The sequence below is a fragment of the Aythya fuligula genome, chromosome 15 (genome assembly GCF_009819795.1).
Source record: "Aythya fuligula isolate bAytFul2 chromosome 15, bAytFul2.pri, whole genome shotgun sequence".
Classification (NCBI taxonomy): domain Eukaryota; kingdom Metazoa; phylum Chordata; class Aves; order Anseriformes; family Anatidae; genus Aythya; species Aythya fuligula.
Genome location: NC_045573.1, coordinates 1,319,810 through 1,347,550, shown reverse-complemented (window position 1 = coordinate 1,347,550; position 27,741 = coordinate 1,319,810). Strand labels below are relative to the sequence as shown.

The 27,741-nt window shown below is 59.1% G+C and overlaps 1 protein-coding gene across 1 annotated transcript; it reads left to right on the top strand.

Moving 5' to 3' along the window:
* On the top strand, positions 1 to 27,741 carry RAB26 (RAB26, member RAS oncogene family). Its single transcript, XM_032198025.1, has 9 exons — positions 1 to 207; positions 2,618 to 2,728; positions 23,709 to 23,750; positions 24,430 to 24,496; positions 24,571 to 24,623; positions 25,887 to 25,952; positions 26,722 to 26,778; positions 27,138 to 27,214; positions 27,390 to 27,741. Exons 1-9 carry the CDS (start codon positions 1 to 3, stop codon positions 27,490 to 27,492), a joined length of 783 nt encoding a protein of 260 aa, XP_032053916.1. The 3' UTR covers positions 27,493 to 27,741.

Below are 27,741 nucleotides of genomic sequence, written 5' to 3'. Positions count from 1 at the left end.
ATGTCGCGGAAGAAAGCGGCTCGGAGCAAGGGCGGCGGCGCCGCGCCCTCGGCCGCGCTGCCCCCCGCCGCCCAGGGGCCCGGCCGCGCCGCCGCCGCCCCCCCCCGGAGCCCCGCGCCCGCCCCCGAGCTGCCCCGCAACGGCGGCGCTGCGCCCGGGCGGCCCTCGCTGAGCAGCAGCGGGGAGTTCTACGACCTCGCCTTCAAGGTGCGGGGGAGGTCGGGGGGGGCGCAGCCGGGCGGGGACAGCCTTGGGGGGGCTCGGGGAGAGAGCGGGGGGCGCGGAGCGGAGCGGCCGGGGCAGCGCCGTGCGTGCCCGAGAAGTTCCCCGGGGATGGAGAGGGTGGGGGGCGCCCCCTCCGAGCCCCTCTCCGAGCCTCCGCTCCTCCGGGGCCGCCGTTTTCCCCTTCTCGTCCTTTTTCTCGGCCCCGCAGGGTGCCTCGGAGGCGCTCCCCCCCCCAGCCCCGGGGCGCCCGGGATTCGGCACGACGAGCTGCGAGCGCATCCCTCCGCACCGCGGCTGCTGCTGAACTTTTGCAAGTGGTGCTAAAAGGCTTTTGGCTCGGCTTAGCGACTGTACCCTTCTGCTTCCTCTCTAACAACGTTAAAAAAAAAGCAGGTTATGAGCCGGGCTGACGGTATTCCTTGAATCGCATCGAATCTGCGCTGGCTGCCGTTGAAATGTCTCCAGCTTATGCTTTCTTTTAAGGGCTCAGATGGCTTCTTCTTGCTGCTTGAGATTCTGGCAACTCGCAGATCAAATGTATCTGCACCCCCCCTCCATCACACGACCTGATGCAAGCCCATCTTGGAGCTCTCTTACCAATTTTGGCTGAGGCTGTAATTCAGTGCAACCCATCTGACTGCATTTCTAGCACAGATCTTCATAACCGAGCGTGGGGGATTAAGCTGCGAGGAAGACAGTGTTTGCTATGGCACGGTCCAAGCCTTGGCACGCTGTGCCAGAGAGCTCACTGCCTGGGGCCATCCGCATGGCCACGGCGTGTTAAGATTTGGGATGTGGAGTAGGCGGTGATGGGTGTTTGAGAAGTGGATTTGGCTGGTTTGGTAGGCAGGTGGTCTCTGGTACAGCTGCAGTAACAGTTCAACAGCGTCTCTGAAATGGAGCCCTTCTGCATCCATGCTGGCCCTGAGCTCGCCTCTCACCAGCCCTGGCTGGGGTCTCAAAGGAACCCAAAGGCACCAGTAGCAAATCCCTCTGGTATTGGTCTGGGTGCTTCTCAAACACTTGACAGACCACGTTGTGTTTGGTGAAAGCCCAATCCAATAAACTTTCCTTATCCCTCTCCTGAGCTCTGCCACAAACAACAGCCCACAGCACGGCACGGGGCCGGATCCTGATGGCCAAGCCCTTGGCAGGAGCCTGGCTGCAGGTCCCTGTGTGAGGCTCAAACGGTGCTGAGCAGGGAGCAGTGTGCTTTAGGGGTGCCTCTGCTCCAAGGCAGGTATCTGGAATGTTTAACTAAATATCAGCACCGCTATTTTGGACTAAAAAAACGACTTTTTCCCCACCATTGTTTGGACTCACGTACATACGTGTCTTGGTTTCCCTGACCTTGCACCAGGGCTCAGAGTGGGGCTGTGTGTGGGGATCCCACAGGACACCTGCTGCACTGTCCCTGCCCTTGGGGCCGTGCACTGCGGGGAGGGAGCCAAAACCGAGCCCCCAAACTGGCTACACCTGCGGAGTCCATGGCAGAGGCTGCTGCTGCTGCTGGCTGCTGCGTGGGCTTGGTTTGACCCAGGGCAGCGCCTGAGTTAAAACCATTTAAATTCATTCATGGGCTAACGACTTCTGAAAGGATAATGGCAGTCGGGCTCGGGGAGATGGAACCGTGCCACGGGCGCGCGAAGCCGTGCCGAAGGGAGCAGGTGCAGAAGCTGCGAATGCAGCTTGGTTTGTGCAGCCCCCGGGGTTTCTCTGCGGTGAGAAGCTGTCAGCCTGCCCCAAGGGATGGGGTCGGCACCCACGGGGGGCAGAGGGCTCGGGATTGGGGCTGTGTTAGGGAGCATTTTCTGTCTTGCCTTGGTTTCCCGTGGCAGGGCAGGCACTGGGGGGACAGGCGGCACCGGGAGCTGCTCCCTCGGTGTTGCTGAGGATCGGGGGTGGCCTTGGGGCTGTGCTGGTCCTGGACAAGGAGCTCACAGTGAGACACAGGTGCTCTGGGCCCCCCCACAGCCCCGTGTGGGGGAGTTCTGCAGGGCTATGGGGCAGAATGGGGCCCTGCAGCTGTGGGGCACAGCCTGGCTTTCCCACACACAGCCCCTTTGGGTTTTACAGGGTGATTCCCCGTGGGAAGTCTGCTCAATACTGGTTGGGGGAAGGTGTCCTGAGTTGTGCCAGTGCTCAGGGATGTGCACAGCGCAGGGAACACAAGTGATGCCGCTGTGCAGGGGCTTGCTGCTGGTGCACTGCACTGGCTGCAGCTCCCTGCCCTCCCCCTGGGTTCTGGGCTGTGACTTTTGGCTGGGGCTCCCCATCAGGAATGAGGATCTGCTGCTTGCCCCCGGGATGTGGCTTTTGGGATGGAGCTGGGAAATGGCTGTGGAGGGGCTGGAAATGGTGCCTAACCCGCTCCTCCCTTCCTCCCTCGCAGGTTATGCTGGTGGGCGACTCGGGGGTCGGCAAAACCTGCCTGCTGGTGCGCTTCAAAGACGGCGCCTTCCTGGCGGGCAGCTTCATTTCCACCGTTGGGATCGACTTCAGGGTAAGTCAGCAGCAGCTGGGATCTGCCAGGTTAGCGACCGTCCTTGCAGAGGGACACCGAAACCTTGCTCCAGCTGCTTAAAACTCCTGGTGCCGAGGCCCGTGTCAGCGGCAGGCAGGGCACCTCGGGCTGCATCGGGCTTGGGAGTCATCTGATGACTGCAGCAGCTCAGCGGCGTTTTAATTACGGCTCTGCACAAGGACGGGGAGCGCGTCCTCTGCTCGGCGCTGCCGTGCCCTGGGGACAATTTGTGTGAGAATAACTGTTTGGGCCTGAACATCTGCCCAGCTAAAATATTTCCCCAAATCAGTTTGATTGTTTTAAAAGCAATTATAAGCCAAAACCAAGCTGACAGAAAACGATGTCCCCAGAGCAAACCTTTGGGGTGCTGACATGGGGCGCAGTGCAGGATCTTGGTGCTCTGTGAGGGTTTTGGTGGTGGTGATGGGGGCACCTCGCTGCTGGTGCCAGGTGGCCATCAGGAGCACCGAGGGTGACACACCAGAGCCGTGTGGCACTGGCAAGACCAGCGGGAAGCTGCTGGGTGGGCAGGGAGGCAGAAGGGGAGGCAGCTCATCTCCTCTTTTCTGGTTGTATAAAAGGGGGAGTTAGGGCTCAGACCATGAAGGCAGTGCCCTTGTCTGCACAGAGCATCCTTTGCCACGTGGGAACATCCCAGAGCTGGCTGGGCTGGGGAAGATGTGCGCAGTGAGAGGGAGGGGAGATGGCTCAGAGGGAGATCTGTGCAAGGGAAAGTTTTGGAGCAGGTGTGCTGCTGGGCTGTTCCATAACAGAGGCAGTTTTTCCTAGTGCCTCCTTTGGGTGCCCTGGTTGATGCCTGGTGCCTGAAACTCCCTGTGCCTTGCTGCCGTTTCCCCAACCATTTGCTTCCCCCGAAAGCATGAGCTTGCAGCCCCCAGGCACCCAGCTGGAGCTGAAGCCTCCTCTGAGGAGGAAGCTGTGCTGAGAGTCTCTGCCGTGCCGGGACAGGCTGCGCTCTCTGCTGGGGGAGTTCTGTGTGACGAGGGACCTGGGAACAGGCACGTAAACCTGGCCAGCCCGAAGGGAGATTAATGGGCTGCGGCCACACGGAGTGGCCGGGGGCTGGGGCTGTGCCATGGCCCCGTGGGATGCTTCATGCTGCTTCCCAGCCCCTGCCCGCTCCTCTGCGGCAGTGTGGGATGGGTGGTGTTGTGTGGGAGCAGCCACGCCTGAGGACTTCTTGGTCAGTGCCACAAACGTCCCCAGGCTGCTCGCTCCTGTGGCAGCAGGGGCTGCCCGTGCCACTGTGCCGTGGCTTTGGCTCTGTTTCCACACCGTGGTGGTGCTGGGAGGTGCGGTGGGGTGCTGGTGGCGATGCTGCGTGCCGGGGTTGTGCCACGTCCTCCCGACTGCCTTTCCTCAGCAGGCAGCATTTCAGGACTTGCACAGATCTTATCCCGAGTGCAGAGCAAAGTGTGGGGCACTGCCGTGCCTGTGACCCCAGGCAGAGGTGTACCCCTGTCTGCATGGCCTCTGCACCCCGGTGTGAGTGGGGGCTTTCCAGCTCATCCCACAGGCAGTGCCCGCTGTCCTCCTCATGCCTCCAGATCTTTCCCTCCGGACTCTGCTCAGCACTGTCTCAGAGCTCCCTTCCTTGGAGGATTTCTGTGAGATTGGTGCCTCTTGTCACTCGCTATTTTGCCGGTGCGAACAATAACTTGGGAGCACGGTGACAAGGTAAAGTGATGAGGCGATGCTCGGAAAGCCTTTCAGAAATAAAATGATGCTTTCCCTGCAAACCAGTGCTGGGTGCAGGGCAGCGCTGCGGGTTACGGCTGGCTGAGCCGCGGTGGCTCAGTAGAGTTGGTGAATTGGAGTCCATAATTTTATCCAGAGGTAATTACACCGTATTTCAGGTGTTCTTAAAAGGAAAAGCATTTTATTACTGATCGCAGTGATTGATACCAAGGGCAGTCTTAAAATCTTGTGACTTATTGATTAGAGTGCTGAAATGACTGCTACTGAGAAGCAATCAAATTAGGGTTAATTTACTTCTGTAATAGAGCTGCTAGACGTACATGGGTTTGAAACGGGCAGATTATACAGCGAGGAAGATCGTGCTTATGGCCTAAAATTCATTATTACCATCTTTGTGAGATACTCACTTTTTTGGAGACATGGAAATAGTTTTTTGATTACATATCTCCGTTCCTATCAAGATAATCCTGTTTGCAAGCACTGCGTAATTGTGCCCCCCTCGCGGTTTGCATTACAATGCAGATGAAGCTCTGGGGTGATAACACCGGAGGCTTCTGCTGCAAGAGCACATTTTGTTTTTAATTTTTGTCTTTCTAATCACAAAGCTGTCACATCGCATCTCCTTTTCTCTCAAATCCTAGCATTAGGAGCTGGGTTTTCTGGTTGGAGCAATGGAGCCCACTTGTGCCAACAAGCAGTGGGGTGGTGGCTGCTGGTCCCAGCCCGTGTCGGGAGGTGCTGAGCTCCCCTGAGGGCACAGCCACGGTTCCTCAGGGCTCGTGGCAGTCACGGAGCCGTGCTGGAGGCAGTGAGAGCTCCCCAAGGCCGCAGCAGGCAGCAGCTGGGCTCCTGCTCACGTACGACCTTGCTCGGCTGGGGCAGGCAGCTCGGGGGAGCTGCCCGGGGATGTCGTGGGGATGCAGCTGCCCCGCTCCTGCCGTCGGTTCTGGGACAGTCCCTGCTCCTCTCCGAGGCTGGCTGGTCCCTGTGGGGTGCCCGGTGCCTGCTTGGTCACACCCCAATCTCCTGGGCACCCGAAGGGCTCGAGGACAGCTGCTGGCAGCCGAGGGTGTCCGGGCGTTAGGTGCGCACCGAGCTCTGGCTGATGGATGGTGTCAGCCCGAGCAAATGTGAGTGAGGAGAAATCCATTTAAAATTAATCGGGCTTTACAATTCCTAATGGCCCCCTAGGTTTTTTCCCTCCTACTGTTTTATGTTACAGAGAACCTCTCACATTTTGTGGTTTGTTTATAATTGTCTCTTAAACAAAAAAAGGATGTTGATCTAAACATTAGTGTTTCATTTTCCAAATATGCTAGGGAAACAGAGATGTTGGTATTAGGGAAAAAATGCATCAAAATGGTACCTATTAGCTTCTAGTTTTGGAGATTCCCAGTCCTCTGGCTTCCCATCCTGTTCAAATCAGTTTTATTCTGGGAGTATTTTCAGCCCGTCGGGAGCCAGCCAGCCCTCTCCTTTGGCCAGGCAGTGCCGGGTGCTGTGTGGTGCCAGGATGTGGCACAGGGTTTGGGCAGCAGTGGGAGCTGCTGGGGTCAGAGCCAGGCTGCGACCACTGCCATACGTGGTGGAGCTGGGGCAGAGCCAAGATCTCTGCCTTTTGTTGTCATTTCTTCCATCCCAGCTTCTCTGCCCCCTTCCCACCCCAAATGGAGCTTGGGGCTCCCCGGCCTCTTTGCCCTGCAGAAGGAACCCCTGCACAAGCTGGTGTTTCCTCCATGGGGTTTTGGTGTGTCTGCAGGTCCGTGCAGGGGCTCTGGCTCCCCAGGGCAGCTGTGACCCCCCCGGTGTTCCCGTCCCACCACCGCCTGCTTGCAGCTCCTCCCTTCAGCATGTGGGCTGGGAAATGCACCCGGGGTAAACAAACACCTCTGCCTCCAACAGCTTCAGCTTTGGGGTTTCCAGCCCTTGCTAGACAATGGGATGCTCAATTATTCCCTCCCGTGAGCCATGGCTGTGCTGCCAGGGCTGTGCCAAGCACTGGTCTCCCTCCTCATCCTCCTCAGGTGCCGTGGCAGCTCCCCAGGGAACCCCCCACAGCTGTCCCCAGCTGAAACCATCCAGGACTTTGCTGCACCCTGAAAACCCCCATGGGCCCCAAAGCCCCCAGGTGCCAGCTCTGTGGCTCCTCTCGCCCAGAGCCTGCCCTTTTCTCACTTTGTGTTTTAGGAATTTCAGGGAGAAAAAGGGCTCCTGGAAGTGAGCCGCTGTGTAAGTCAGAGGTGTGAATCCCAATTTTCCTGGTAGTGCTGGAAGAGCTACGTTTTGCTGTAATTTTGGGAATGCGGCAGAAACCTTGGCAGAAATTGAAGCTGCACAACAAATACTTGTGTCTGGTAGCAGCTCGCTTGGAGGGTTTTGCCAGAGAAAGCAGTGTGGGGGCAGCGCACCCTGCCCCATGCCCCCGTGCTGCGCTCTGCCCCGGCACTCACTGCCCCTGCTTGGTCCCAAGCTGTGCTGAGCCAGGTGAGTGAAGGGTTTTGCACTAATTGGGCCTGAAGGGAGAAGAATACGAAGGGAAAAATTAAAGTTGAGCCTTTTCTGTGGAAAGAGGTGCTAATGAGTTTCTCTGCGTTAGCTGGGGAGACGGTTTCTGTGCCCATCAGCCAGGCGAGGCTGTAAGGGAGAGCTTTGCTGTTCTTCCTTTCCCTGAGGTGTGTGGTGGTGTCACCCCTCCTGCTGCCCCAAGCAGAGGAGCAAACAAGCATCCTGCGGGCACACAGCACCTTTTGCTTCTGCAGGAGGAGCAGGGAGCTGACCTGGTGCCACGGCCTCGTGCTTCAGCACAACCTGGGGCTTTCCTGAGCAGGCAGCAGTGCACAGAGAGTATTCCTCTGAAGACTGGGCTCTGGCTTTCAGCAGCGGGCACCCGCTGGCACAGGAGATATTTCTGCATGTTGCTGCCCTGTGGGAGACCCACGGCATCCCCCGTACACGGGTGCACCCGCGCAGGGAGCGCTCTTTGCTCCAGCCTTGGCCGTGCCGCCGTTAATCTGCCCGCTGGAACAGTTGCTGGGCACGGTAAATAACACAAGCTGTCACCGGTGACCCTGAGCTGTAAGGACTCTTGATTATATCCAGCCCTGCGCCGCTCTGGAGGCGGAACCAGCGGTGCACAATTTGGGTTTTTGCAGAAGAGCTTCGTTGCATCTCTGGTTGTTTCTCGCGGCGTGTGTGTGCACCTGCCATCGGCAAACAGCAGACGCCAGCTGCCTGGCTGGTGGCAGGGAGCTCGGCGTGGCAGGAGAGGCAGGGAGCCTTGTTCTGGGGAGGCTGGGTGTGCAAAACAAAGCTGGCCCCAGTCTCGGAGTGGCCAGCCCGGCCCTCGGTCTCTGTGTGAATGCGGAGGGAGGGAGCAGGCAGCCAGTGAGCAGCCCGAGCTGGTCGGGACCCTGCAGAGGGGAAGGTGCCCAGGTCCTGGGGATGATGCTTGGTGGTGCTGGGAGTGGTGCTTGTCCTCGTGCCTCCTGGTGAGGGGCTGGTGTGACCCACAGATGCTTGTGAGCCGAGGGCTGGCTTCTATCTCTGTGGTTGGCACTGAGCGTAGCAGGGCTAATTTCCAGATGGATCAGTCTGGAAAAGGTGGGAGGGGATCCGCTCAGGCCAGAAGAAGGGAATGGAAATAAATTAATTCCTGCATGTCTTTCAATGCAAAACCAGTCCTGAATGTCAGAGGAGCAGGGTGCTGGGCATTTGGTCTCTTCCACATGTAAGCTTTGCCACGCGGGGTGGCCCTGTGTGGGGGATGAGGGGTGGGCTCTGTTGGTCCAAGGGGGCCATGGGCAGGAGTGCAAGGGCAGAGGGGACATCCTCAGCCCCTGGGTGTCCCTGCAGGGTGGCCTTGCCCTGGGAAGGGCACCTCGGTGTCACCCGGGCCGGACGCTTGGTGCCCTCCTGGTGGTGGTGCCGTGCTGGGGAGGGACCCCACGTCTGTGCTGGGCGCGCTTCTCCTGCAGCTCTTCATCTGAAATTGGCTGGTTCCGCATTTCTTATCACTGCATGAATTTTAATAGGAGCCAGTAGCTGATTTTCTACTTTTACATTTGTTGCTGTAAGGAAAGCCGAGCTGTGTTTGCCCAGAGCAGCTCTCCTGTGGTGCTTCCCACCCCGTCTGCTGGGTTTCGGGGGGCAGATGTGATGCTGGGGCCGTAGGGACCGGGTGCTGCCCAAATCCAGGTGAGCTGGGGCCTGCAGGGCTTGTGCCTGCAGGGCTTGGTCTGTTCATGGGAGCCCACCTTTATTTTATTGATTTACTTAGTGTCTGGTTCCTAGGACGACAGCTGCTGCTGGCTCCTGCTCCCCGCTCCCTGGACAGGCTCTCTGGGGAGCAAAAAGCCTTTTTTCCGTGCAGCCGAGCCCTGCTTTGCTTTCAGCTGCTGCTCCCTTCCCTTGCAGAGGGACACAGCCGTGCAGTCTGCTCCTGATCACATGAAGCCTGTCATTTGCATGCAGGGGCTCAGTTGCCAAGAGATGCTGAGAGCAGAGCCCGTGGCGGGCTGCACCCTCTTCTCACATCTGCTAGTATTTTATTCATGTTTCTTTGGCTCTTGCATTTGAAAAATAATAAACCTCCTCAGCGTGCTCTGATCCTGCAGCACACTGGTGAAGCGCAGATACCCGCGTGCTGTCAGTAATCCCAGTGGACACTAGACTCAATTCCTGCCTTGGGGAAGGCAAAAAAAGAAGTAAGATTAATGTCTTCAAAGCAGAAAAGTGCTCGAGTCGCTCTTTAAATGAGCATCTGGAGTGGCCTGGAGACCCAGAGCCTGTTTAAGATGACTCTGAAAGAGTTTGTGCGGTGCTGTGAGGGTGCCTGCCCCGGTCTCAGCACACGAGGGGCTCTCCTGCAGCCCAGAACAGACTGGGTGCCCGATCCAGCTGTGAAATCTTGCACCCATCTCAGCCGACAGCAGTGCTGCGGGTTTGCTTTGGAGGGGAGGGGGAATGCAGAGCAGTGCCCTGCCAGCCCGCTGCGGGGTCTGCGGCCCTCTGGGGGGCACAGTGTGAAATTGGCCCCCGTTTTTGGGGGGTGAGGGGCTCTGAGCCGGGCTGGAGCATCGATGGTGCTGGGCACGGAGCCGGGCTCTGTGCTAGGTCTGCTCGCGGGGCTGGGGCCTGTGATGGAGCGCGGCACGGCCACTAACGCGTGTCAGTGGGGCCAGAGCGAGTCTAAACGGTTTGAATATTTAATGGAATAATTTTGGCTTAAGTTCGCTTTCATCTTTCATTGGTGATAAAATATTGAGCTCAGCTGTGCAGAACTGGGTTTTTCTTTGAAAGCAGCAGGAGGGCAGCCAGGCCTGTGGGAGGCAGGGCTCGGGGTGTCCGTCCCGCAGCGCTGGTCCCATTACAGGGGCTTGGGGACATCCCTGCCCCACAGTGCTCACCTCACTCAGCCCTGCAGGTCCCCACTCAGGGCACGGTGTCCAGGCCGTGGGCACAGTGCTGAGCTGCTGGGAGCAGAAACCTGGGTGCTGGTGCTGCCCCAGGCAGTGGGGTCTGTGCTCAGCCCCTGCCCTGCACCGAGCACTGCAAGGATAACGTGGGCTGCAGCCCTGAAACCTGCACGTGTGAGCCCCCGCTGCCTCTCCCCTGAGCTGCTGACTCACTCGGTACCGCTGATTAATTATTTGCCCCCAGGAGGCTTCAGCACGTTTCTAAATAAATATGCCTCGGGGAGAGCAGGGCGCAGCGGAGCTCGCCTGGGTCCTGCCTCTCCCCTCGGGGTTGCAGCTGCCGGTGCTGGGTCTGTGCTCGGGGGGGGCAGGGGCTTTGTTTCGGCTGCAGTGGGCACCAGACAGGGTGCTGGGGCATTGCTGCCACCCCCGGGGGGCTGTGGTGGGTGCTGAGGCTGTGCCCAGAGCAGCTTGACTCCAGAACTCAGCCCCTGCCCCAAGAAGGACTGGGTTTGGAAAATGTACGTGGGTGGTCGAGCGTTGGGTCCTGCCCAGCACCAAGGCAAGGGTTCCTGATGTCCTCTCACCTGGGAGTCGGGTACGAGCCGTGAAGTTAGACATGGCCCTGCCACAGTCGGAAAGGCTCTGCTCAGCCCGTGCCTGGTGTTTGTTATCCTTTGCAGCTCGGAACAGGCTGTGCCTGCAAGCGATCGTCTCCCTTTGGCTCAAAATAAAATAAATAATAAAAATCCAAGAGCGTCGGAGCCATGTTAGTGGAGGGAAGGAGCTGGCAGCGCGTTGCGTGGCTGAGCAATTGTCCACTCGTCCTTGGCTGGCGGTGGGGGGGCCACTGGTTTCTATGGTAATGGGGAATTTAAAGATCAAGCGCTTGTTTACCTGCAGCGCCTTCGCCACGAGGAAGCTAAATATTGTGTTGGCGTCGTCCTGGGGGAGCAAGGGACGCAGGGGGCTCGGGGCGGTCGTTGGCGGAGAGCCCTGAGGAGGAAGATGGGGATGGGGACGGTGGGGTTTGCTGCCCGGGACAGCTCTGGTGACACCATGGGGATGTCCCTGCCTGCCCTGGGAGCACAGGTTTGGCACAGGGTGGGTGTTGCGGAGCCGTGGTGCTGCCCCGTGCGCTGCCGTCGGCCCCATCCAAGAGAGATGGAGCTCTGGTGCTTGCCCTGTAAGTGATCTCCAGAGCAGCAGTGTAATTCATGTGGCTTTGTTTGTCTAACAGGGGCATAAAGTATTTTTAATCCTGGCTAAGCACCAAATCATTACCTTGAAGGATTGCAGAGCCTCTCAGAAGCAACAGCAAATATTTCATATTTATGCCTGCATAGGAAAAAATGTTTTTCCCCAGTCGTAACTAATACGTGTCAGGAGCTCCTGCTCCTTCAGCTTTAGGGGGTGGTGCACATCGCCCTGGTCCTTGGTGGTCCAAAGACAAGGAGAAACACAATGGGGAGCCCCGGGGGCTTCCCCCTGGTGGGATGTCAGTGTTGGAGAGGTGGTGGGTCCGGGCAAGGGCAGAGGGAAACACTGCCCACACACGGCTCAGCAGCAGCAAAGCCCTTTTTCCCTTTTTCCAGTGGTCACAAGGCTGGCAGCGTCTGTTAGGATGCAACTGGTCCTGATGTGAACATCTGGCAGGGTTGTGTTTCATTTTGCCTTTTTTTTTTTTAATTTTTAATTTAGTCAAAGCTGTTAAATGAAAAGCTGTGAAATGGGCGGAATCCAAGCCCAGCTGCGTTTCTGCACCCGGTCCTGCACGGGTTGGATGCCGAGAAGCCGTTCACTCGCAGCGAGCCTGACCCTCGCAAGCCCCGGTTTAAGCCGGGTGCCTGAGCGCCTCTCAGGATGTTTTCCTCCTTCCTGTCAAGCCACGATGTTCCTATGCCCAAGTGACACATTTGGGAAATGGAGGCTTTTGCTTTTCCAGCTTTGCTTACGCGGGTGTCTCTATGGAAACCGCTCCGCCGCCCTCCCCTCTCGCCAGCGGGCTCTCTGATGGCTGCTCCAAGCGAGGAGCTTGTGTAACGCGCACCATTTTGTGGCACGAGCCTTGTTATTAGCGATTGCTGCTTACTTTTCAGTCCATACCTGCTGGGTGATTCTCCTCCCAGGGAACTCTGCCTGTGCTGCACCCAGTGCCACCCATCCTGCTGCTGCTCACCCCAATACTGACAGGCCATTGGGATCAGCCGAGCTTGGCTCCTGGTTCCCCTCCTGCCACGGAGAGCTGTTGGTATCCGCTGTGCTCTGAACCTTAAATCAACACCTAGTCATGCTTCTTTTACCCCTCAAACCCAGGCAGGGCAGGCTGCGAGGGGTACCCAGGCCCACGTTGGGGCATGCAGACCCTGCTGGCAAAGACCTTGCTCAGCCACGTAGATGGCAACGCTGAGCGTTGGGTCTGAGCTGCCAGGGCTTGCTTCCTTGCCATTGTGCCAGGGGCTGAGAACTGTGGCTGTGTGGTGGGAACGAGCTGCTGCTGGTACGTCAGCAGTGCTGGGGTGCTCTCCGACAGGGCACCTATCCGTCCATCCATCTGCCTGGTGCTCCTGGGTCATGGCTGTGGGAGCCCAGCATTATCCTGCCCTGCCCCGGAGTGCCAGGCGCTCACCTCCTGCCCCGAAGTTGGAGAAGCTCACACAGGCTCCCCGGTGCGCACGCAGCCCCGCTCGCTCTGCGCCACGGCGGAAGTGCTGAGGGATTGCTGCTACTCACAGCATCTCTTTTTAGAGCAGAGCGCGGGTTTTGGCAGTGGTGCTGCCCAGCCCACGCAGCCCCGAGCGGTGCCAGCCTCAGGGGAAGGCTGGCAGCTCTGCTGAGCTGGCGGGGACGCGGGTGAGTCTGCCATGCCATGCCGTGCCATGCCGTGCTGTGCTGTGCCGTGTGCCCGCGGCTGAGCCAGGCACTCACTGAAGGTCTGCAGGTGGAGAGGTGCCGGGGGAGCAGCTTTGCAGTTTTGAAGGCATCTCAAGCCTCTGGCTCTGGTGTGGGTTTGTTCGGGCTCGTGTGAGTCAATGGCTTCTGAAAGCCGATTGAAGAGAAGCGTTCCCGGGAGATCACGCATCACAAGTTCCAGATGAGTGGGCTCCTCTTTCTCCTCCAAGTGCCAAGGCACACGTGGCCTGAAGCCAACCCGGAGCAGCTCGGGTGGCTGCTCTGCTCCTGCACAGAGCTGGGACGTGGTGGGGGGCTGCTCCTTGCCCCCTGCTAACCCAGATGTGCCGGGTGCCCCAGCACTCAGCACCCAGTGCCAGGCACAATTTGCTGTGAAATGTGGCCGTGTTGTGCTGGGACCCGAGTGGGACTGGGCATTGCTGCCCTACTGCAGTGCTTGGGAGCAGGGCGGGCAGTGGCGTGTCCCCACAGGACATTTCCATGGCACATCCCCATGGGCACCCCTTGGCGTCAGGGTAGGGCCCGGGCTTCACGAGGTCTGGTCACGGCAGCAGACCTCGACTCGTTTTCTGCAGGGTGTCAGTTCAGGCAGGTCTTTCTTAAATGCATTAACTTGCTGCACGTATTAATGTGCGTGAATTAATGTGAGAAGTGCTTGACAATGCTTAAAATAACTTTGTTCCCGAGCAGGCGTCAATGCACAGCATATGTGTTTTTCCCTCCTGAATAATTACGCACGTGAGGTCAAATTGCTGCTAACAGCTCAGCTCACCCGCGGGACCTGCTGTGCTGGGAGGGCAGCGGGTGCAGGACCCCCCCCAGAGACCCCAGCTGCAGCCTGAGCCATCGGCTGTGCTCAGGCTTCCCAGGGGCTGTTCCTGGGAGGGCAAAAAAGCCACGGTGCCAACGTGTGGGTTTTGGTTCACTTCTGTGAAGGGTTTGCAGGTGCCTGTTCCCCGGAGCACAGCCCGGCTGGCTGGGTGTCCCCAGGCACTACCCTGGTGCTGGGGATGGCAGTGCAGGATTTGGGCTGTTTCAGCACCTGCTGCTTTTGAGGAAAACTGGTTCACTGACAGGGCACTGTTCTGGCAGAGCAAAAAAGGTAAATCCAGCAAAGGGGGAGCAGGAACCGAGGGAAGGATGGGACCAAACCCCGGGAGCTGCTGGCTGTGGATGTTGTGCCCGCTCCTCTCCCTGTGCAGATGCAGCAGCTCAGCTCAGCATAGCCAGGGCGGCTCCGCGTGCCCGTGCCTGGCAGACGGCATTATCGCTATTAATTGCTGCCGAGGTGTTCTGAGACGCCAAAGATAGGTCTGAGGAAGAGGCTGCGGAGAGCCTGCTGGCTCTGCACCTCGTGCCCAGGCAGGGGAAGGAGCCTGGTTTTGATCACATCGCTGTTCGGCATCGCACGGTTGTGTTTTCTGTTTCCTTCTGGCCAGAGGCTGCAGCTTGTGCTCGTTTCCCAGCCCGTGCTTGGGCAGCCGCAGTTCTGTGTCTGAAGCACGCCCGGGGTGCTCGGGGGCTGTGGCTGCACTCGCAGGGTGTGCGAGGGGCCTCGGGCTGCAGAGCTGTGAAGCGGGGGCGATGGGACAGCCGGGCAGGGACACAGCCCAGCGCCTTGGTGTGTGCTGCACCAACACCTCTGTTGGGCTGTGGTTTCTGCATGGCTGTGGGTGTGGGGCTGGGCTGTGCAGCGAGGCTCTGGCCTCCTGGAGCCTCCTGGCCCCCCTCTGTGGGATGCTCCAGGGCTCTGCTGGTCCCAGTTGGGAGCAGGTGGGAGCGAGCTGGGCAGGCACTGCTGCTCCACGGGGCTTTCTGCGATGTTGAATCCTTGCGAATTGTGGGCTCTGACAGCAAGACAAACACAAGAGCTGGAGCTATTGCTGGAGAGCAGAAACTCTTCTCAAAGATCAAAGCCAGAGCTGCCATCAGCAGTGCCTTGGCTGCGTGCTGTGCTCCGCGTTAGTGCTCACAGGGATGCATCTTTGTGACTTCTTCCCTGTGCCATCAGCGAGCAGCTTGGAGCTGCAGCCCCGGTGGTGGTGGAGGCATGCCCAGGGCAGAGGCAGCATTTATCTCGGTGTCAGTTTATCTCCCAGTCTGTGCCGGGTTGTTTTGGGCTGGTTCTGCTGGCTCTGCGGGCGGACAGCCCAGGAGCACAGCAGTGGTGCTGGTGCCCGTGGTGCAGCCAGCTGCTGAGGAGGGGTTTGCCCTGCGGGGAGGGGGCTGGTGCTCGCTGTGCTTCAGCCCCCACTGCTCCGTGCGCCCAGCTGCGGGACGCAGCAAGTGGGCTGGGGCTTTAATGAAGCACTGAGAGCTGGTACGGGCCGTTCCCAGTGTCTCAGTGGACTTGTATGAACTTCAGAGACATGGATTATATTACATTAGTTGCTTTTTTTTCCTCACTAAATCCTTCCTTCGAAGGGTTCCTGCTTAGGACAAGCTTTTGAGAGCTGCCTGGTGTTGCAGGTGCAGGATGTGTGCATTTGTGCGTGGATGCGATCAAGAGCTACAGATTGGTTTGTCAGGTCTGTTTTTTTAGGGATGAGAAGTGCTATTTAATAATGCTGTTTGCAGTGCTGTCTGCAGAAGATCTTCTGTTACTGCCAGATGCTGCTGGGATGTTTGCTGCTGGATATTCAGACCTGATTTTTTTTTTTTTTTTTTAAATTGGATTGCAAAGCGATTTCTGAAACTTCAGGCAAGTTTCCATCCATTTAGGTGCCAGCCCACCGATAGGAAGAAGCCTGGCTGCCGCCTGGCCGTGCCTCTGGCTGTAATTACAGCTACAGCTAATTGCACGCCGGGCCGCACAGGTGAGTCGTGGCGGCCACAGCCTGGGAGCCTTTCTCAGGGGCATCTTCGTTCAGCCCAAGCCAGTTCCCTGCACTGGGAAAAATCATGTCCCTGGAGCTGAGATTGCACTGGGGGCAGAGCAGGCTGGGCAAAAGGCTGGGTGTGAGATGGGTGCTGCCGTGCTGGGACTGGGATCCCAGCTGGGGCAGGATCAGGGGACGGAGATGTGCCCGTGGGAGCTGTGTGTGCTGGGGGCTCCGCCTGGGACGGCACTGGGGGGAGCAGGGAGGATGCTCTGCAGCTGCAGGTGCACGCAGGGCCTTGGCCAGCTCCCTGCTTCCCAGTTATGGTTGGAATTGGTGATGAAAGCTTCAGAGAGCCGGACACAGAGGAGCTGTGCCTTGGGGGAACGGCTCATCTGCTGCACCCGAGGCTGTCCGGGTGGCCCAGCCCCAAGGACAGGCCATGGGGGGCTCCCAGGAGGGAGCAGTGGGAGCGATGGGGCCACAGGCGGTCACAAGGCTCATCCCGGGGCTCTTGCTGCCTCCTGCTCCCCCCAGCTGGTGTAACAGAAACCCTAACGAAGCAGACTGTTTCTGACAGGGACTGGCTTCTCTGGCATAAAAACCGATGCAAGGTTTTGTTTTCCCCCAGGAGCGGAGTAAACAATTCCCTGTACAGCACTAATTGATGACCCATTTTTCATTCTTGTAGCATTGACAGGCGCTGCGTACGCTGCATGGGGGAACTGATACCACAATAAATGTGCTGTAAAGATTCCTGTTCTGCTTTGCCGCATGGTATGGCCTCGGTGGAGAAAATGAAGATAAATCTGTTTGTTGAGCACCACGTTTCTTATTCCCAGTATTGGCACGGATCTGTGTGAGCCATCTCTGCCCCCTTTGTTTCCAAGACTGCCTCGTTTAGAAGTAAGCATGGATATTTTTAAAAATCTCTCCCCTTTTATAAAGTGGAGGAGACGGAAGGGCTGAGTAATGCAGCTGGGACGGGGGAGCTGCCACGCAGTGTGCCCATGGTGGGAGGAGGATGTGCCCATGGGTTCTGCGGGCTCCCAGGACCCATCCTGCACCTTGGCACCAGCGCCGGGAGGCACTGCAGCATTCTGCAGGCTTCTGCTTCTCGGTGGTCTCTGCAGGGCTGGGCAGGGTCTGAGCAGTTCTGGGCTCTGGGACCTCTGCAGCAGATGCTCTCCTGCACATTTTTAGGGCAATAAGCGAGTCTCTTCTTTCCGTTTCTCTTTTGGCGAGCCATTCTCTCCACCATCCTATGCAACCCAGAGGCACAGAGTTTCCTGTTCAGTGGAGCAGCCCAGGCTGAGGAGGGAGAGCTTTGGGAACACGGGCACCAAACTGGGGCTGCTCCTTCCCTGGGGCCACCTCTGCCAGGCACGGCTCCCGAGGGAGATGCTGAGGAGCAGAGCAGGGCTTGCTTTTACAATACATGATCCTAAACAGATCCTCTTACCCCTAATCTGTCCCTAAGACACGGCTCTCTCCTTCTTGCCAGAAAAACCTTTTATGTGCAGACTGATGTGAATAGAAGATGATAACTCACTAATTCTTCAGTGTGTCTGCTTTAAAAAGAGGATTGACTCTTATCTCCTGCAGGGCCGGCAGCCAGGCAGATGTTAATTGGGCTTTAATGTAGCGAACGTGGCTCTCGGGAAGACGGGCAGTCGGGCTCCTGCGCCTTGGGCTGCAAACGGCACCTGGGGCAGCTTGTGGGGTGGTGCTGAGCCCTGCCCGTGGTGCGGGGCCTGGTGTGCAGAGGGGACACGGCGGGGTGACCCTCGGGGGTGGCAGGCAGCGAGGGATGGCCCCAGCAGTGTCCGTGGCGAGGTGCCGTGTTCGTGTGCTGATGGTGGGGTCTGGCCTGGTCCCATTTTGGAAAGGACCTCGGCAGCGGGGCTGGGCAGGCTGGCTCTGCTGCACACAGGGTGTGCGAGTTCTGGGGGGAAAAAAAAGGCAAAAGTTTCCAAGTTTAGCAGCAGAACGGAAGCGCACGGTGCTGCCGAGGAGACTAACGGCCTGTCCTGGCAGACAAATGGCCGGGCTTGCTCTCTGAGCAGAAGATTTATGGGACGATGCGGAGGGCACCGCTGCGGGGCCTGGTGGCTGCCCCGGTGTCCCGGCCTCCCCGGGGGACCTGCCAGGGCTGCCTGCATCCTGCCGTGCTCCCCTGCTTCCCAGCAGGTTTGTGCAGGCTCAGGTGCAGCGTGGGGCTGCTTTGCCTCCTCTGCTGCATGGCACAGGCTCCTCAAATGCTCATCCCTAAGCTGCGGGCTGCTGGGCTTGCTGTTTGCTCTCCCCATCCAGACAAAGCGTGCTGGAAGCGTTGGCTGCACGCACAGGACGAGCTCCTGCGCTCCTCTGTGACACTGGGACAGGGACAGCAGCCTGGCACCGCGTGCTCTGGAGAGCTTGTGCGAGGGGAGATAAGAGCTCAGCAGTGCTCGTGCTGCTCTGGTGTCTGTTTGCGGTTGCTGAAACTTAAATATTTGTTCCTGGTTCCAATTTATCTCTCTTAATGGATCTTGATTTCAGAAGTGCAGCTCCTTGTGCAGTATGGGCCTCGTGCTCTCTTCTTGTTTGTTACCCCATCGGACACAACAGAAGGTGTTATTTTTTTTTTTTTTAAAATCAGCTCTGTCAGAGCAGTTTCCCAAACAAGATGCCTGGGCAGCTTTTCCTGGAGGCCTGGCATGATACAGCAGCCTCGGGCATGGCCATGCTCAGGGACAGAGCCCCCATCCTGCCCACTGACACCTCCTGTTCCCGGTGCCTTCGGGAGCCCTGTGCCACGCTCCCATCTCCGTGGAGTCTCGCCGTGGCTGGAGGAGGCGCTGAGCACCCAGCACCAGCTCGCTGGCAGCGGCACGTGCGTGTTGGGGGGAAAACTCCAGGGTTTTAATGAGCAAATTGAATGCCGTGTCCTGCTGCTCTGGGCAGATTTCCACATCGATCCTTAATCCGTTTTCATAGCCGCTCTCAGGGGCGGTGTGTGTTTGTCTGTCTGCTACGGCCCCATCACAGCAGTGTCCCTGCCACACTGTGGGGTGCTTGTGCTCGCCGTGCTGTGGGGGGAGCAGCCGGGGCAGGGGCTCCTTGGGGCTCTGCAGAGCGGATTTGGGGTCTCTCCTCGGCACAAACCCGGCAGGACCCCGCACGCAGCCACGGCTGGCACACCAAAGCCCTGGCAGCGCACCCAGCCCTGGCCGTGTGGCGGCCCTGGCAGCCCTGCAGCCCGCAGCTCAGCCATTACTGCCGCTAATTAACTCGGTGAGCGCCCCGGCCGTCGCTGGTCAGGTTTGATGTATGCTCTCTAATGCAATTGTTCCCCCTTCCGCAGGAACTCGCCCTCCCGCTTATTAGTGCGGGCGCAGGCGGGTGGGATGCTGCTGCCTTCAGAGCGCACTAATGACATTCGGTGGTGGTTTTTTTTGTTTTTTTTTTCCCCTATTCTAGACGTGGAGATGGCGGTGTGGTGGGGACCTGCCCCCGTGGATGACCCCCCAGCAGCAGGGTGGGCACAGCCGCAGCCCCTGGCACTGGGAGGGGGTGTGGGGCTCCTTGGGGAGCTGCCGGGTCCCCATGCCCCGGGGTTTTCTCTTCCCAGCCCTCCACAGGTGGCCGTGCCCAGGCTGTGCCGTGCCACCCGGGTGTGCGCAGAGGGGGATGCTGTGGCGGGGCTGTCGTTCAAGGCAGCCCTCGGGGTGCCGGGGAGCCAGGGCTGGTTTCTATTCCCTGGTGTCGGAGGGTTTCAGCAAGCAGCTTGTGATTTGTCGGTTTAATTGCGAAGCGAGTTAATCCATGTATCCAATTTAATCTTTAAGGCTTTAATTAATGAGCTAATGTGTGGAAAAGCTGCAGAGGCCGAGAGCAGGACAAGCCAGGACAGGGCTGTGTGTGCGACTGCTCACCACGGGTTTGTTTCCCTGCCCCGCTGCCCTCCCATGCCGGGGATGTCCCCAAAGAGCAGCCACAAACGAAGCATCCCGAGAGCAGCAGGGCTTGGGGGAGCAGCAGGGTTTTGTTCTGCCAGTGGGCGCCTTCCTCCCCTCCTCTCTGCTTCCAAAAGGCAGAGCTTGTGCTGCGGTCACCGGGGTGGGACCGTGCTGCGGGGCTGCTGGCGCGTGGCTAACGCGGCCCCTAACTGCAGTAACCTGCGCTTGGAAATTCAATTTCCCCTGCGTCTGCAAGGTTCCAGCTTTATTTATCTGTCATCCCGAGGAGTATTTAAGCTTACAAGCAGCTTGTTTCCTCCAACAAAGGCGCTCCACGCGTTCCACCGCTACTCCCACCAGAAAACATTTCCTAACTCCGCCCAAGCCCTGTGGAAGGGACGGGTAAGCACGGCTGTCCTGAAAGCAGGGAGCGACAGCACAGCTGAGCTGCGTGGACGGCTTCCCTGCCTGCTTCTGCGTAGCGGGGGGGCCTGCTGTGAGTATTACCTCCTTTATGTTAAACTGTGCAAGATGAGGAACAAACCCGCAGCAATCCAACACGGCTCCTCCTTGCATTCAGGGCCGGCAGCGCGGTTTGTGTTTCGGTACATTGGAGCATGTTGGCTTTTGTCTTTGGCTGCTTATTGTTCGCTAAAACACCCAGCTGTGCCTTTTAAGGGCTGTGAGTATGGCACTGAAGTGTAGCTCCCTGAGCTGGGAGCTGGCAGCCCTGCTGCTGGGGTGGGCTCAGGCAGCCCCTCTGCTGGGTACCTGCTGGAGCCACCCTGCGGTGCTGGCTGCAGCCCTGCCCTGTGGTGCCGTTGCCTTTTTTCACCCAGCCTGACCTGCTTCTGCTCGGCTTTTTTTATCTTCTTTTACCTGAGTTTTGCTTCCAGCACATGCTCACTTACAGTGCTCCTTTGCTCACATCGACCCGATGGTCCTGCAGCAGATGAGCAGGAGCATCCCGAGCCACCTTTCTGCTCCAAATTCAGCTGCCCAAACTTTGCTGGTAGATAAACGCTCTACAAGTTGGAGGGGCTGAAAACAGGCACTTGGGAAAGCTTGCAAATGCACAGGAATTTGTGTCCCCTTGTTGGCACATCCCATGATCTCCAGGACCCTTCAGGCCACCTGCCTGAGCACACTGTGTAGTCCGTGCCATGGCTCCGAGCCCCCCATTGCTCCTTGCAGAGGGAGCCGGGGGGGCTGCAGCACGGTCACACTGTGCCAGCACCAGCCCCAGACCCCACTGAAACCCTGGGGACTCAAGGTTTTTCCCCAGCCTGGCCCAGCAGCACTTGGGTGCACACGCTCCTCAATGCTCTTCTAGATTGCAATTAATTTTAAGAATCCCCCCCAGCACAAAATGTAGGTCAGTCCTAATTAGTTTGAATCCTGCTGCTGCCAGCTTTGCTTTTAATTAAGCTCCTCCAGAGGGGAGGCAGCGCACGAGGTGCGGTGCTGGAGCTGCAGCCCTCGTGGCACTCGTCACACGCCTCGTGGTGCCCGCTGGCAGTGCCCGGTCACCCGGCTGCCACCGCTGCTGGCACTGCGCTCACGGCATCGCTCACCACCAGGACAGGGGCACAGAGCCCCCCTTCCCACCCGGGGGCTGCTGTGCCCTGCTTGCTCTGTGTTTGGGGTGAGCTGAGCCCTGGGCACGGCTGTCAGCTGCAAACTGGCCCCGGTTTGTGCATCAGCTTGGGGCAGGGAGCTGGCCACGAGCTCCTGTTCCCCAAGATCCTCCTGCTGCAGGCAGCTGCAAGCTGTCGCCCGCAGGAAACCAGCTCCGGCTGCCAGTAGAGGTTTGCCTTTCATCCAGCACCGAGGTTTGTGCTATGAAATATTTAGTGAGGACTGGCTGTCCCTCGCCGTTCGCTCGCGGCTGTGGCTGTTGCGGGGTGATGCCTTCCTCCCAGTCCCATCCCCTCTGCGCTGGGCAGGTGGTGGGCCAGGGGTGGGCTGGGGGCCAGACCCCGCGCCCTGAGTGCAGGGGGGCAGCTCTGGCTCAGCTATACCAGCCTGTGTGGGGACATCGGGGCTCACCAGGGATTTCTGAGGGCAAATTGGGCATGGAAATGAGATCTCTTGCAGAACAGGAAGGCTGCACCTGCAGAACATGCATGGATTGGACTGGCATGAGGCAGCAGCATGGGACCAGCGCCGTGTGCTTCACAAGGGGTCTGTCACTGCAGGGGGGGCACTGGCAGTGGTGGACTTTAGGGTCCGCACTGGGACTTCTCCCCTCTGCTCACTGTGCTCTTTTTTCCAGCAGAGGGGTCCTGTTCCCCCCGGGGTGCCGTTACACCGCGGTCTCTTGCGCTTTGTGCGTTCCCCCGAGCTGCCGTGGCTTTGCAGCTGATGGTGCTGTATTTCAGCACCAAAACGTTTTGCAAATCCCTGACACGGTGTGAGCGGTGTCTGTGGAGTGTGGCTGCTCCAGCCCCTTTACATTCACCCTCGGCTCTGCAGACAGCGCGTGGTGCTGGCACCCTCAATGGACCCACTCCGTTCCCCTGCCACAAACCATGCACCCGCAGCCCCCTGCCAAGGAGTTTTCTCAGCGCCCTGTGCAAGAGTGTTCGCCACCCACACCCCTTCCCCTCCCAGCCGTGGGCTGGCTGCCCGTTTTTACCCCTTCCAGGGCCGTGAATCACTCCGCTCCCTCATCTCGATCACTGCCTTTGAAGGTATTTATAAACTGCGACCGTCTCCCCTGCGCCTGCTTTAGCAGACGGTGTAAATTTAGCGCGCTTGTTGACTCCGCTCCTCTCTTCCTCGCCCGCATCCTCGCTGCTGGAGGAGCGTGGCTGTGCAGGAGCTGAGATCTTACCTCTGGCCTGATTAAAAACATCAAAACGCAGAGGCAGAGCCCTGCCAGCGCTGTCCTGGTGGGTGATGCCGAGCGCCAGCATCCCACAGTGTTGGGTAATTGCGGCAGGTCAGCGCGCGAGGCGCTGGGATGGCCTCTCCGTGGGGCAGAGGCACTTTGCCGAGCTCTGCCTGGTGCTTGGTGGCCATGCCTGCTGCTGAGGTCACCTCACAGGACTGCCAGAGGGGATGCATGTGGCACTGTGCACCCCGGGGAGCTCCACACGCTGGCTGCAGGCTCTGGCTCAGTCGTAAATGCAGCAGGTGCCGGTCCCCAGCACACCCAGCCCCGTCATGCACCACTGCTTGGGATTGTTTTAATCACACCCTGGTGATTACTGTGCTAATTTCTGTCGATCTAGCAAGCAAATTAATCTCCTCTCTGCTCCGTCCTCTGGGGCTGTTTGATCTTTAGGGTTGGGTTTGATGAACGTTTAGAGCTGCCTGCAGCTTGCAGGGCTGCAGTCGCTCGGTGTGCGGTCAGAGTGCGGCCCTGGCCAGGCTCTCCCCACTCACCTCATGATGCCTCCGTCCCACACCACTGCCAGCTCCGTCCCAGTGGTCGTAAAATGTTTCCTGTTGGCTCTGAAAAACAGGATCTGAGGAGCTGGCACTGCTTTGCTGGTGCCCGTGGTGCCCAGCCCCTGCCCTCGGGAACACGCAGGTCTTGCAGTGCTGTGGGATGGGTGATGTCTTCCCAACCTGGCTTTGCTCCCTCCCTGCTGCTGGATCTCGCAGGAACCTGCACCTCAGCCCCAGGCAAGCACCGGGGGGATGGCACAGAGGGGCACGGCCCCTCCTGCTCCTCCCTGCCAGCCCTGCTGCCAAACACGAGCAAAATGGGGAAAAACAAACCAAGAGGGAAAGCGGTGCTTGCTGGGAGAAAAATCAGCAAAAGTGGCAGGCAGAGGAGTTATTTTTACGTTGCTAACTGAATATGGAGTAGTTAGCTGCGCCTTTTGAAGGCCATTAGGATGGGATGCTGGCACTCATTAATTTATTGCCAGAGGTGGTCTAGCCTGAGCCGCGCAGCACACTAAATCAGCGGTGCAGACACAAAGATTTAAGTATCCAAATATATGTAACTTGCAGCAGACGCAGGAAATGATCTTCTCACTGTGCCACCAAGCAAATGACTCCAACAGGCGCTGTGACCAATTTATGCAAGTTTAAGAAAAGGGGAGAGAAAATCAGCATAAACACAGCGGTGGAGCCGGTGCAGGCGCGGGGCAGCAGCTGCCAGGCAGGCGGCCTCACCGCTGCTTCTCTTCTCTTTCAGAATAAGGTGCTGACGGTGGATGGGGTGAAGGTGAAGCTGCAGGTGCGTCCCCGTGGTCCTGGAGCAGCTCCTGCGGTGTTCGGGGCTCGGTAAAACCCTTGGGAGCCAATGGGCCAGGAGCAGCCCCAAAAGCTGGTCCCCATCTCCATCCCGTGCTTGGAAGCTGTCGTTGCGTGCATGTACACGTGTGTGCAGTGCACCCCCTCCTCTGTCCCTCCCTGCCAGCCCCTCCAAAAAGCCCCGGCAGCAGGCAGAGCCCCAGCAGCTCGCCCCGAGCCCCAGCTGCTTCCTGACCCCTGTGCCAGAAGCCGAATAACGCCATTAGCACCGATCTTCCCCCGACAGCAGCGTGGCACTCTGGAAACATATCGCGGCATTAAGAGCTGATAAATTAAAGTAACGAGTCCCCACACATCCATCTGCTGGATGGATTTTCCGATTATTAAGGACGCGTCGCGAGCCCTTTGCCGCACGCCGCCGTCCCCGCGGCCAGACGTGCTGAGGGGCAGGGAGGTGCTGCTTAAACATTCACTGCGCTTGGCACCGCTCCTCTTACCGGCCTCAGAACCCCCCTGCAGCCGCGAGGCACTCACGGTGCAGACAGAGCAGCCCCTGGGCTGCTGCTAGAAGCGAAACGCTGAGGGAACGTTGTGGGGTTGTGCTGTGTGCTCGTTCTGCCCCTCAGGATGCAGCTGACCCCTGTCTGTCCTCTGCCCTCCAGATCTGGGACACGGCGGGGCAGGAGCGATTCCGCAGCGTCACGCACGCCTACTACCGGGATGCCCACGGTGAGCACTGCGGGGGCTGGGGGCTCGGGGGGGGGCACGGTGCCAGCACTAACGAGCCCCTGCTCTCTCCGCAGCCCTGCTCCTGCTCTACGATGTCACCAACAAAGCGTCCTTCGACAACATCCAGGTACGTGCAGTGCCTCCCGGTCCTCTCCTGGCGGTTTCGGGCAGCTCCGTGGGTTTCCTGCACTGCCGGGGCACCGCAGAGGCTCTGCAGCTTCTGAAGCTCTGAAAGCACTCAGAGCAAACCCTCGGCGCGCTGGCACTGGGCACTGGGATTTACTGGTGGTGGTGGTGGTGCTCTGTGCCAGCCCTGGAGATGAGCAGGGCCTGGGGACTGGGGAAAAGCTGGGTCCCAACCGGAGGGAGCCCGGAGCAGAGCTGTGTGCCGGGGGCGCAAAGCGCGGCCGCTTCCGAGGGGCTGCGAGCTGTGCCACGCAGCCGGCTGGCAGCGAGGACGGTGCTGGGGCGTCGGAGGACGCGCGGAGAACATTTCCCTTTCCTGGCACGTGGAAGGGGCGACAGACTCACCGCACCGGCAGATTTGTGCCGCGTTAATTACAGCACCAGCTGGGGAGCTCGCTCCTGCTAAGCGAGCGCAGCCAGCCGCTAGGAACGAGGCGCTCCCTTGTTCCACAGCAGAGCGTGCTGTGTCCCTGCCCTGCAGCATCGTGCTGTGTCCCTGCCCCAGGAACATCGTGCTGTGACCCTGCCCCGCAGCATCCTCCTGCCCCCCTGCCCCAGGGCACCGGGGGTGCTCCCTGCCGGTGTGGGGAGCGGGGCACGGCCAGCGGTGGTGTTTCGTGCTGAACTTGTGACTCCTCCACGAAAATTACTCGAAGATTTTCCCCCCACGTCGTGGGGTGAGGGATTACGGGGAGTTAGGGTGGGTTTGATTCAATTAGGCTGGATTAGAGGAAGGCAGGCTCGCCACGTGCTGCCTGATCATGAAGTGAAGCAGGCAGGGGGCACGGCCCAGAGCAAACCCTTGGCTTTGTGCTTTACAAACACAAAGGGATTTTTATTTTTTTTTTCTGCTACAAGGATGGTGAATTTCCCCAATAGCAGCCTTCCAGCCAAGGAGGAAATCTGGGTCCTGTAAGTGCCTGTGGGCAGACCCCAGGGTGTGCAGGGGGTCTGTGGGACCCGGCTGCTCCCTGCCTGCGGTTCCTGCTGTGCCCAGCTGAGTTTCTGAGCTGGGCTTTTCATTTTACATCTCACCCCCAGCCATCTCCTCCCTGTGCCTGTGTAAAGCCCCCGGTGTGACGTGGTTGTGGCAGGGTCCCCACGGAGGGGCCCCAGTGCCCAGGCCCTGGGCAGCCTCCGTCCTCCTCCTCCTCCTCCTGGAGCTGTTACTCCCGGCAGCCTCTTTCTGCTTGTCTCCCCCCAGGCCTGGCTGACAGAGATTCATGAATACGCGCAGCAGGACGTGGTCCTCATGCTACTGGGAAACAAGGTGAGCCTGGCAGAGCTGGAGCTGCCTCTGCTGATGGTCCTGTGCGGGTGCTGCAGGTGCCATCAGGGCATAACACACGGGTGGTGATTCCTGGTTAGCTGCAAATCTTGGGCCAGCAGAGCCACCAAAAGTGTCTGTTTGGCCTGGGGCAGCTGCTTGCTCTCCAGTTTGGGAGCCCTGCTGCTTGCTGGAACCCAGTCTCCCTCCTGGTGCATGGGAGCTGGCTCCAGCCCCGCGTGCTGCTGTGCTGCAGAGCCCCTCCTGGGAATACGGGGTTGAGTCAAGGTGCTGGAGACAAAAGGAGCCTCTTGTGCCCATCCTGCAAATCCCTGCTGAGCCCCGGCTTCCCCTTGCTGCAGGAGCAGTGCGGCACTGCTGCTTCCCCCTGCTGCTGTGAGCAAACTGCTTTTCCTTCTGCTTCACCCGGTCTGTGTGGATGTGTGGCACAGAGCCACAAATCACCTCGGACATGCCTGGAGCGGGGATCTCCAGCATCCCTGTGAGGGGTGAGCCTGCCCGTGGGACGTGGTGCCCAAAAAAAACACGCGGGCTGTGGCAGAAAGGCAGGAACGGGGAGTCAGGGCCCTTAAAAGCGTTCAGCAGAGCCCAAAACCCTGAGCAGAGGGGAGCCAGAGGGGCTTTGCCCTGTGCCCCGGCAGCCCCGGGCTGGCCGTGTTTGGGAGCGTGGGGGCAGGAGGGTGCAGGGGGTGTGGGGGCTGCCCGATGCTGACCTCCCAAATCATCCCAGCTTACTCTTTGCTGTTGCCAGGTGGATTCAGCCCAGGACAGAGTGGTGAAAAGGGAAGATGGAGAAAAATTAGCCAAGGTAGGGGAGCTGGCTTTTTGCTGCAGCAGAGCCACTTGTTGGGTGACGGGGGGCAGCACACAGCCAGGCGGCTGCCTGGGAGCTGCCTTCAGCCCTCGTCTCTCTCCTGTCTCCTTCCACCTCTGCTCTTTCTTTAAGCTTCCACTGCCATTTCTTGCCTCTCAGTCCTATCCTGAAGCTCTGAAGAATGAGCACTCCTTTACCTGTCACCCCTTGTGCAGCTTTCCCCCCCCTGCAGTGCCGGACCCCTCTCCCCCTGAGCTGAGCCCCGCGGCAGGCGCCGTGCCCGCCGTGCCCACCGGGAGCTAACTCGTGTCCCCCGTGGGCCTCCCTCACCTCCTCCTCGTCTCGTCCTGCAGGAGTACGGCGTGCCCTTCATGGAGACCAGCGCCAAAAGCGGCCTAAACGTTGACTTGGCGTTCACAGCCATCGCCAAGTAAGTGAGCGGTCCCGGCTGTGCCACGGATGTGGCCCATCCCAAAGAGCTGCGGGATGCTTCCCCGGGGGTCTAACAAAGCTCTTAGACCAGGTTTTAGCTCAGCAGAGCTGCTCCGGGCGGCTTAGAAGTAGGTGGTGTGGGCAGAAAGGTAACGCTTGTCCCCTTCCTGCAGGGAACTGAAGCACAGGTCCATGAAGCTCCCCAACGAGCCCAAATTCAAGCTCCACGACTACGTGAAGAAGGAAGTGCGGGGCTCGGGCTGCTGCCGGTCCTAATGCGCTCGGCGCGTTTGTACAGAGACTCATGCCACGTGTTTGTGCGCCGCGCTCTCTCCTCGTGGACGGTGTGTGTGCATGTCTGTCTTGTGTCTGTGTCTGCGTAAAAGGTGAGCTGAGACGTGCGGGGCGAAGGCAGCAGCGGGAGAAGCTCTTTGGGCCGGCGCCGAGGCCGGCCGTGCTGCACCGCACACCAGGCACGCTCCCCAAACCCCACAGCACCCACCCGCACCTCGTCGCTCGGGTCCC

Coding starts and splice junctions, on each gene's coding strand:
- RAB26 (XM_032198025.1), top strand. CDS start 1: ATGTCGCGGAAGAAAGCGGCTCGGAGCAAGGGCGGCGGCGCCGCGCCC. Junction 2,729..23,708: donor CCGTTGGGATCGACTTCAGG/GTAAGTCAGCAG, acceptor CTTCTCTTTCAG/AATAAGGTGCTGACGGTGGA. Junction 26,779..27,137: donor ATGGAGAAAAATTAGCCAAG/GTAGGGGAGCTG, acceptor CTCGTCCTGCAG/GAGTACGGCGTGCCCTTCAT.